Genomic DNA, 10,240 nt, shown 5'->3' with positions numbered 1-10,240 from the left:
ACGCTCTACCGTCTGAGCCACCAGGGAAGTCCATAGCGTCCCCCTATATATGTACAAAAATATATCCAGGCACTTCCTGTGTGCTCCAGAAACAACGTCCGGTCACTTCCTTTGTCCATCGCAAATAATCTCCGGCCACTTCCTGTGTGTATCACATATAGTCTTGGTACTTCCTGTGCGTATCATAAACGTTCCGGCACCCTTTTATCTGCACTTGAAACCCCATCCATTCACCCCGTGTTCACGCAGAAACCAGGTCTGTGGGCGCCCTCCTGTAGACATTTTAGGCACAACATGGCATAGGAATCATATTGTTGCATCGCTCTATGTGCATCAGAAACAACGTGCGGGCACCTCTTATGTACACCAGAAACCACATCAGTTCGCCCACACTGCGGGCACAGAATCCCGGTGTTTGGGCACCCATGTGTCCATGAATAGCATGTCAGTGCGCCCTCCAGTGGACACGTTAGGCACGACAGCATGCCACAATCTATGCTCGGGTGTACGTCCGGTCACTTCCTGTGTATCATAAATAACCTTCAGGCACTTCCTGTGTGTATCATAAACGTCTGGGCAACCCCTTATGTGCTCCAGAAACCACATCCGTTCGCCCCCACGGTGGGGGCACAAACTATGTCGGTGAGCACCCAGATGTGTACCGAAAGCATGTTTGTGCGCCCTCTTGTGAACATGTTAGACATGATAGCATGCCGCTATATCTGTGCGGGAGTCAGTTCGTTACATCCCTCTGTGTGCTCCAGAAACTGTGTCCGGGCACTTCCTGTGTGTATCAGAAACTACCTCCGGGCAACTCCTGTGTACACCCGAAACCACATCTGTGGACGGCACTGTGCACGTGGGCCCCGGGTTTGTACCAGGAAGCATGTTGGTGTGCCCTCCAGTGGACACGTTGAAGCACTACAGTATGCCTCTATGTGTGCGTCAGAACCAGACTGGTGTACAGCCGCCCTCTGAGTTCCATAAACTCTGCACCCCTGAGCCCCTCTATCTTCATGGAAACCACATGCGGGCAGCAACCGGTGTGCCCGAAACCACGTCAGGGCAGTTCCTGTGTGCACCAGAAAGGACGTCCGGGCACCGCCCCGCTCGCCTCCCCACGGCGACGCGAACTAGAAACTATGCTCCTACACCCCCTTGTGCACCAGAAATGACCTCCAGGCGTTACTCTGTACGAACCAGAAGATACCTTCCTTCAACAACCCCTCGGTGCTCCAGAAACTGCCTCCAGACATTGCCGTGTGAGGACAAGAAACTGCTTCCGTGCAGAGCATTGTGTGCACCTGAAAATGTGAGGCACAACAGCATGGCCCCCTGTGTGTGCCCCGGATCCCGAATGGTGCACCCTGCCGCTGTGTGCTCCAGATATTGTCTGTGTGCCCCGCCTCTGTACTCACCGGAACCCCATCCGGGCAGCCTCCTGTGCTCTCCGAAACTACATCCGGGTAGCCCCTGTGTGCTCCAGAAACTAGTCGGCCCAGCTGGCTGCACCCCTGTGAGACGCTCTTGCCCACCAGAGGACAGAGTTTGTGCAGGGACTCTGCTGGGGCCCCTGGTGCATTGTCGAAAGGCCCTGCTCTCAGCCAAGCCCTCTGGGCAGTCTGTTAAATTCCATGGTTCGTATTGCGGGGCGGGGTGGGGCGGGGCTGGGGGGTGGTGCTACACTGTCTGCTCTTGATCAGTTTTGGGGGCGTGTGAACCCCTAACAGGGTTCTAGAGTCAGAACCGCAGTTAGGTCCCTGCCCTTTGTGCCCATCCGCCTGCCAGAGTGACCGCCTGTGGCTCTGGGCCGCCCCTTGTCCCTGCTTCGAGCACATCTTGGTTTGAACCGGGCCTGAGACTCGTTGCCTGGTTGTGAAGCCGTAGGCAGATGGACAACCCCACCCCCAACCAGGCTAAAGCAATTAGAGATTCATTCTCTCTTGAGGGAAACTCCAAAACAAGAATAGCAGGGCAATTAAGGGAGGAGGCTGGGCCCTACTCAAACCATCCAGACCACACATGTACAAAAATGCCTCCTTAGAAGCCAAAGAGGAGTCATGTCAAGGGATGTTCTACCCAGAAGGCTTTTCGGTAGGATCCATCTTGGCTATGAGAGGCACGCACTCATGGGAGGATCCTGAGATATACCAAATATGGACTATGAACCAGGAAAATCAGAATGACTGACCAAAGGAAACCCAGAATAACTGTCCCATAAAAGTAAAGCTAACTGCCAGGAGGGTGCAACTCAGGGGCACCCCCTCTCCCTGAGTCCGCTTGTGTGCTTGTCCACACATGCTGCTGCTACTGCTAAGTCACTTCAGTCGTGTCCGACTTTGTGTGACCCATAGACGGCAGCCCACCAGGCTCCCCCGTCTCTGGGATTCTGTACTCTTTCCTCTTAATAAATACTTTACTTGTTTCACTACTTTCTGTCTTTGTGGAAGTTCCCTGCGAAGCTGAAAGGCCAGGGCCCTTTGTCACTGACCACTGGTCTAGCAGTTAGAACCTGGTGCTCTCATCTCCACAACACAGCCCAATCTCTGGCTGGGAACCCAAGCCTCTTCAAGCTGTTCTTCAGGCCAAGGCCACTTGAGATCAGTTGCAGAATGGCTGATATGGGCTCTGCCCAGTGAGACGGCCCTCCAGGGGCTCCAGAATGGACTCCGCGCTGCCAGCTCAGGCATGGCACCTGCCTCATGGAGCCCATTGCCAGGAGACCCAGGAAAGGCCGTGGGCCTGCAACTCCAAGGGTGAAAGAGGCGGGAGCAGAAGGATTTCCAGAACCAGATTCTGGGGACAGCACTTGATCTGTTGCCTCTGGGTGTGGTTCCAATGTGATGAAGGTGATTTCAGATGGATTTAAAGCATTTCTTATGAGAAAATCCCTCCCCATTAGCAAATTTAGGCCTGCCCACCTGCAGTCCACCAAGGTCCCCTCCTGCCTCCTCCAGCCCGACTAGGTAAATCAGTGGCAGCAGCTGGTGCAGTTGGAATAATTGGCCAACTCAGGACAAAAACCTTAGACTTGAGTTCTTCCTCCTTTAACATTACACTGATCCCAAGTGTCAGCAAATACCCACAGTGTCCCAGCTTGTGACTTTAGACCTCCCTGAGAGGGTGCCAGCTGGCTGGCAGACACGGGTTGTTAGCAGTGTTCTCGGGGGCTCTGGCCTGGAAAAGCACCAGCAGGGACATACTGGGGGTCTTGTCTGGAGTCTGTCACCCACTAAGTTATTCATCTCCAGACACATCCACCGAATGACCAGGCTGGGGAGGTGCTGAGCCCAGGTGGGAAGCCCTGCCCTGTAGGATCTGTGTTCACCATGTGCGAGGAGACCCCGCGGGGCTGGGAGCCTCCCAGCTCCAGACCTTTATACCAAAAGAGACTGGCCCAAGGGGTGGGCACACGAGTGTGAGTGCATTGGGAGTATATATGTGCATGCATGAGTGAGGATATGAGGCTGTGGGGTGCAGGAGTGCACAGATGAGCATGCATGCATATGTGTTTGTGTGTGTGCCTATGTACAAGTGCGTGTGAGGAGGTAGCAACTGAAGCCTGGACTGTGTTTTTAAAGAGCCTCCAGCAACGTCCACACAGAGTTTCTCAGACCCTGACCCCGCTGGCCATGATCTTCCGGACTTGGGCACTCGTGTGTCCAGGTATCCAGCCAGAGGCCCCTCCAGGGCTACGGTTGTCGATGACACAAGAGTTGAAGGCTCGGTGCCTTTATTGAGGGCCCAGTTGTGCCTGCGTACTGTGCTGCCCAGGGAGCCCTGCAGCCTGCCCAGGACCGGGCAGCCTGAGTGCACAGGGAATCGCGGCCATGCCAGCCCCTGGAGTGTCAGAGAAGACACAGGCTGAGGAGGAGGGTCACAAGGGAGGCCAGCAGGGCCCCTGGCTGGAGATGGAGGCTGGGGGTCCCTGAGTAGCCGTACTTGGTCCTGCAGGAAGCCTCCAGCTGGCCCAGTGGGATGGGCTCCTCTCCAGGAGCCTGCTTGTGATCGCTAGCCTGGGGACAGACACAGGTCAGCTGCCTGTCTGAGGGCAGGAGAAGCTTGGGGGTGGGGGGACGGGAGCGTGGCAGTCCCTCCTCACCTGCTCCACCGCCTTGAAGACCCTTAGTAGGTTTTCAGCCAGGGCGCCCCTGACCTCCTCCTCTGTCCACTGTCTCCTGAGCAGCTCAGCGACCAGGTCTGGATACTTGGACACGTCCTCCAGCCCGGAGGGGAGCCTGAGATGTGGGCAGAGAGCCAGAGTCTGCAGCCTGGGGCTTGGAGCCCGGGGGCCCCATCCCAAGCCCTGGAGCCCTCTGCTCCCTACAACATATGGGCAGGGTCTTGCCTTACCTGGACACACCATCGTAGTCCCCACCAAAGCCCACGGCTCCAGCTCCCGCAACCTTCTTGATGTAGTCCAGGTGGTCTGCACGGAGGCAGCACATGAGGCCCTACAAGAGGGACACTCCCACCCCCGCCCGTACCGCGGCCCCTCAAGCCCACCCACCTGCCACTTGGGACAAGTTGGCCTCTGCTTTGCAGGAAACGTAGTCATTGTAGAAGTTCACCATTACCAGGCTGCCCGTCTGCTTCTGCGAGGGAGAGAGGGTGGAGCTGGGGGCAGGGCAGCCAGGCTTCGAGGGCCAGCCCAGGGCAGAGGAGCAGCCCCACCCTCACCACCAGCTGCAGCACGTGGTCGGGCACGTTGCGCCGGTGGTGGCACAGGCTGTATGCCGAGGAGTGGCTGAAGATGACCGGGGCCTTGGACAGCTGCAGAGCAGCCTCCATGGTGGCCATGGACACGTGGGCCAAGTCGATGATGACGCCCAGGCGGTTCATCTCCTTCACGACGCTCTGAGAGGGGACGGGATCAGGGGACCTGTCCAGCCCAGAGGGTCACAGACGACACCCCGGGACCAGGCAGGCTGCACTGTGCCCACTTGTTCACAAGACCTCCTGGGGCTCATCATAGCCCAGGGCTCATCATTGCCCCGGCCTCCACTCACCTGCCCAAAGGATGACAGGCCTTGGCTCTGGGCTTCGTCCTCTCCCGTGTCCACCAGCCAGTTGTCGGCCCTGGGAGAGCAGAGAGCGGGAGCCCAAGGGGAAGCATGGTTGTCCAGACCCACCACCCCTCAAGCCTCTTCAGAGGACAGCAGGTACCCCAGGATCCCTGCCCCTAGACCTGACCTGGGGCTGCTCACCAGGGCGTGTTGCAGCTGTGGGTGAGAGTCAGGTAGCGCATGCCCAGGTGGTAGAGCGCCCGCAGGACACCCAGACTGCTGTCGATGGAGTGGCCGCCCTCCACGCCAATCAAACTGGCCACCTTCCCCTCCTGGAAGGCCTGCTGGATTCCTGGGGGTAGGGGGCTGCAACGTGAAAGGACAGCCCAGCGGCTCTGCTCAGGACGGCCCCCCGCCCCCGCGGGCGCTGGCTGGCACGCACCTGCGCTGTCCGTGACACACAGGAAAGTCTCGGGGTAGAGCTGGCACATGCGCTGGATGACGTCAATCTGCTCCAGCGTCCGCTTCACCGAATCCTTGTTCTGGGTGTCGCAGGGCGTGTACGCAGACCAGAACTGGGGGCCACGGTGGGGAGGGGCTGAGAGCCGAGCGGTCGGAACCCAGGCCCTGCCCCTCCTCAGGCATACAGGCCTGCGGCTCCCCTCGCGCCCCAGAAGCCCTCCCCACAGCCTGGGTGGGCCCCAGAAGCCCTCCCCACAGCCTGGGTGGCTATCGGAGCCCCTGCTAAGGGCCCAGGGAGGTACTCGGCCACCAGTGAGGGGGCGCCAAGGGAAGAGCGGGTGGGCTCCGTGGGCGGGCTTAGGGCCGAACCCTACCTGGGCCCCCACAAAGCCAGCCTTCAGCTTGGGGATGTTGGTGTGCGTGCTGTTCAGGCTGGTCAGGTTGGCCCTCGGGTCCTGAAGCTGATTGTTGAACTTCTTCAGCAGCTGCCAAGGGAGGTCATTGTGCCTGGAGGGCCAGGAGGGGTCAGGACGGGGGTTTCAGGACAGCTTCCTCCCAGGCAGGCTGCCCCTTCTCTGGCTTCTCTTCTAGTGGCTGAGGACTAGAAGGGTCCCAGGGTGATTGCTGTTACATGAACACACCTGAGCACAGGTGAGCTTCTCAGCCGGTCCCACCCCCAGGCCAGGTCAGCGAGCTGAGCCCTAAGGGGACAGGTCTTCTCTCCCTGAGCCTTCCACTGGGGAAAAAGGAGGGCGCACACTGGCGGACGGTTAAAACAATCTCCATGGATAAGACTGGTTGCCATGGGGTCACTGGATGTAGGGCCTCGGCGAGATTTCACAGATTAAAGACGAAATTCTAGGACTCCCGGCGGTCCAGCGGTTACGACTCCGCGCTTCCAAAGCAGGGGCGCGGGTTCCATCCCTCAGCCGGGAACTAAGACCCCGCCTTGGGGCGTGGCCAAAAAAAGGAGTTGAAATCTCCCCTGGCAGGGGCAGGGGAAGTGAGGGGCGTGGCCTTCCCTGCGGGAGGGTGGCCAACCGAGCCGCGCGCCAGTGCAGAATTTGGGGCTCCCTTCGCACCTCCGGTCGCCTCGCAGACCCTCTCTGCCTCAGTCCCTGGGCACAATCTCGCACCATTTCCAAGAGGATCCTCTATGCTTCCCAAAGACAAGCCCTCTAAAGTCTTCCTAGGAGCCAGGAGGCGGAGAGTGCATTGGAGGTGGGGGTGGGGCAGAGGGGGAGGTGGGAAGGGCGGAGAGGACCGGACCCGACCCGGAGGAGAAGGCGCAGGGGGCGCGGAGGGCCATCAGCCGCTGGCGAATGGGCACCGGTGGGGCTGGGGCACCTTCTCCCTGGCCCCAGGAACTGACAGAGGGGGACCAGGAGCAGCCCCAGAGGAGAGGCCGCTGGGAGCCAAAGCTCCAGATGCTGGAAGTGGCCTCGGCCCTTGGGACCTGGTGCGAGAAGCAGTCTCAGGCCCAGCCCGGACCCTCCGTCTGACTTTAATCTGCCTGTGTGCACACACGCATGGGACGTTCAGGGAGCCGTGCAGGGAGCCGCCCGTCTGCATCCCTGGTCTGGTGACAACGGGGACACCTGGAGAGAGCCTTACTCCCACTGGGAGCCCTCCCATCCAGGCCTCCTCTGCAGCTCTGCAGCCAGGCCCACTGTCCCCAGGACCCTCCCCCATCCCCAGCTCCGCTCCCTCCTCGTGTCTGTTTCTTGTGCGGATCAATCACTATCAACGTTAACACTGTGGTGGCCCAGGTTGTCCAGCCCCCTGGGGTGGGCTCTTCCTGATGGTGGGAAGTGAGGGCTCCCTGGACCCCACCCTGGGGCTCCAGACTGTGGAAGCTGCCCCGGGTGCCCTGGGTGGGGCTGCCACCCCAGCAGTGTTTTCTGCAAATTCTGAGATTTGACTGCTGGGCATGGCCTTTGCTGACTGAGAGGTGGATGAACTCCAGTGAGGCGAGGTCATCACCTCATTGCAGGATTGGGGGGTGCTGTCCCTGGGGCAGCGCCACCAGGGAGGACTTTACACCTCTGCTGGTCTAGGACGTGCAGCCCCACCCTCCAGCTGCCTCCACTTTATTCCTCCTTCCTCCCCTCTCCTCCCTTTGTAGGTCTCTGCTCTGTGGGCCGTACCACCTTTTGGAGCCTAGTGGAGCCTCGCTCCTTATCTTTGTGGCTTGGGTAGCATCCTCAGACAGGGTAGAGGACTCTTCCATTCTACTAAAAGAAGGGAGAAGAGGGTTCCTAGTTCTGGAGAGTGCTAGAAAGGACAACCAAATGCACACTTAGACCAGCTCTGGCATACAGATGTGATGGCTGGAGCTGGTGCAGCTATGTTAAATCATGAGGTAACTGTGGGAATGGTGGCTGCACTATTGTGGAATGCTGTACCAGGGCTTCCTCTGCACTTTTCTGTTGTTAAAGCTACTTCTTAGTGTCTCTTAGCTACACTGCTTTTGAGACAGCTCCATTACCTAGACTCAACCCCGTCTCCCTGTGCCCAGCTTCTCTGAGTCCTCCAGAATGAAGGAACAGCTTCCCTGGTTCATTCTGTTGATCATCTACCTATGCTTGCTGGCCTGGGATGCCCAGTCCCTGAACCCGGACCTGTGAGACAGAAGGACCTCCAGGGTGGGAGCCAAGGGCAGCTGCCTCTGCCTAAAGCTCTCCATGCCTGTGGGGCAGGCGAGCGGCGAGCAGGGGGACGGGAGGTCCAGGAACCATGGGAAGGAGAGTGGTCAGGGGAGGGCTGTGGGAAGGAGGAAAGGTGGGGTACACACTGACCCTTGATGGCCACTTCCTTCTCTAGGGCTACCCTGCAGCTCCAGGCAGGTCTTACATGACAAGACACTCACTTTCTTTGCTTTCCATCTATAACTTTTGTCCAGCAAAACCCAGCAGCATGTAGTGTTTTCCTAACCTTCCGGGCACCCACGAGCCGTGCACACTGGATACTGCTCCTCTGGGCTGCATGCAGCCTGTGTGCCGGGCACCACGGCAGGCGGGTGGGCAGGAGAGCAGGCGGGGCGGGAGTGTGTGTGCAGGTGGTGTCCTTCCCAGGGCTCTGGAAGTCCCCGAGGAGCCGGGACCAGGATCAGGGGAGGGGACCTGGCCAGGCTTGCCTGCAGCGTTGAGGGGCCCCAGGGGCAGCTGTGAGGACTTTTTGTTTGTTTGTTTGTTTTTATTGTTCCAAGCCCAGTGGGAGTCACGGCAGGGGGCATCTTGAAGGACAGGGGTGGGACTTGGGTCTCCAAGCCTCCCCCTGGCTGCAGTGTGAGACCTGACCTCGAGCCTGTGGGAGGAGGGGACAGTCAGAGATGCAGGCTTGACCTCAAGCAGGGGGTGGGGTGGTGGGGGAGGGTAGCTGAAGGGGACAGGCAGGCCCAGGTTGGCCGCAACATCAGGGAGAGACAAGGTGTCTCTAGGGTCTTGGCTGAAATGGTACCCGTGGGAGTGGGTGCCCAGGAGCTTGTCTGGGGCACTGAAGGCTGGCATGCCTCGGTGAGGTCAAGCTGGGATTTGATGGGGTCACACCAGGTGGACGGGGCGGGGGGTGTGTGACAAGAGGGCCTCAAGAAGAAGGGTCAAGAGGGCCAGCAGGGTCTCCCCAGTGACACCCTCCCTGCCCTTCCTGTGAGGCAGGGCCCCCAGCCCCCCCTTCCGGAGCTGGAATCCAGCCCCCAGGAGGTTCAGGTTGGGCTCAGGTGCCCCGGGAGCTGCTGAGGAGTGGGGGCCTAACCACTCACCCACTTCCTGCTCCGTTCCCACAGACCCTCCTCTGCTGAAGTCTTTGTGGCCCTGAGATCCCACAAAGAGTTCAACAAAGAGCAAAGGCCATGTTTCAGTTGGAGAGACCGAGTCTTGGGGAGACAGGGCAGTGCCTGTCTCAGGTCACATGAGCTTTGATCACAGCTCCCCCAGCCCAGACCGCAGACCCATCCCGAGTGGCTGCTTACCCGTCAATGACAGGTGTGCTCTGCATGAGTCTCACCGCATTGTCCCGGAACTGGTCTGCAGTGCAGACGGCCACCAGGGGCCAGAGCCACCAGCCGGTCCACATGGCACTGTCCCTGGGCACCCACTGCCTGCCGCTGCTGTGCGTCTCTCCTAACCAGCTGTCCTGCCAGAAGACGGAGGCCTTTGGTCCAGGTGATCGCTGCCCAACCTCCCGTTTATCAGTAATCAGTGCATTCCCTGTGAGGGTGGGAAGATGGGAGTTCCTGGACCCCGTGGCTGGGCGTCGCTGTCTGAGGCTGGGCGTCATTGTCCGGGCCAGGCCCGGGTGCAGTAAAACCCCAAGGGCGGAGCTGCTGCCCAGAGGACAGGAGAAGAGGCGGGGAGGGCCTTACCTCCACGCCCGCCCCTAGGACCCAGTGCCTGAGGTCTGCAAACAAGATTCGATTTTGCGTCCTTGAATGCACCCCTCGGTTTGCCTGTCAAGTAGTTTTATGTTACTTTCCACAGACAGTGGAGCACAGCCCCACAGGGGTGCTCCCACCAAACCCCACCCTGGTCCTGGGGACAGCACTGTGACCCACGCTCAGCAGCAGGTTGGACACTGGGGCTTGGGGTCAGAAGCCTGGAGTGTTTGTTTCCTCAGAACTGGAGGCTCACACAGGTCCCTCAGATGGATTTGTTTGAGGACCATCTCAGGTCTCTCAGATGGATTGTTTGAGGACAAACAGGTCTTGGGTGGGGCAGTTTGAGGATGCTCCCAGGAGCCGCTGGGATGGGTGAATCAGTGATCCTTGTCCCAGG

The 10,240-nt window shown here is 59.3% G+C and overlaps 1 protein-coding gene across 1 annotated transcript; it reads right to left on the bottom strand.

The window, feature by feature from the left end:
- Positions 1-3,848: 3,848 nt before the first annotated feature.
- DPEP1 (dipeptidase 1) lies at positions 3,849-9,542 on the bottom strand. Its single transcript, XM_052656593.1, has 10 exons — positions 9,439-9,542; positions 5,843-5,975; positions 5,449-5,581; positions 5,208-5,358; positions 5,010-5,079; positions 4,681-4,857; positions 4,511-4,595; positions 4,354-4,429; positions 4,103-4,238; positions 3,849-4,016 (listed from the first exon to the last, which is right to left on the bottom strand). The coding sequence occupies exons 1-10, from the start codon at positions 9,540-9,542 to the stop codon at positions 3,849-3,851; spliced, it is 1,233 nt and encodes a 410-aa protein (XP_052512553.1).
- Positions 9,543-10,240: the final 698 nt, after the last annotated feature.

The sequence above is a fragment of the Budorcas taxicolor genome, chromosome 18, assembly GCF_023091745.1.
Source record: "Budorcas taxicolor isolate Tak-1 chromosome 18, Takin1.1, whole genome shotgun sequence".
Lineage (NCBI taxonomy): Eukaryota > Metazoa > Chordata > Mammalia > Artiodactyla > Bovidae > Budorcas > Budorcas taxicolor.
This window is presented reverse-complemented; position numbering and strand designations above follow the sequence as displayed.

What these genes read in the sequence shown, in the direction of transcription:
- DPEP1 (XM_052656593.1), bottom strand. Translation starts at nt 9,542, where the DNA reads ATGTGGACCGGCTGGTGGCTCTGGCCCCTGGTGGCCGTCTGCACTGCA. An exon ending in ACCACGTGCTGCAGCTGGTG is followed by an intron (nt 4,596 to 4,680) that starts GTGAGGGTGGGG and finishes TCTCCCTCGCAG; the next exon opens with AAGCAGACGGGCAGCCTGGT. An exon ending in GACTACGATGGTGTGTCCAG is followed by an intron (nt 4,239 to 4,353) that starts GTAAGGCAAGAC and finishes CCCACATCTCAG; the next exon opens with GCTCCCCTCCGGGCTGGAGG.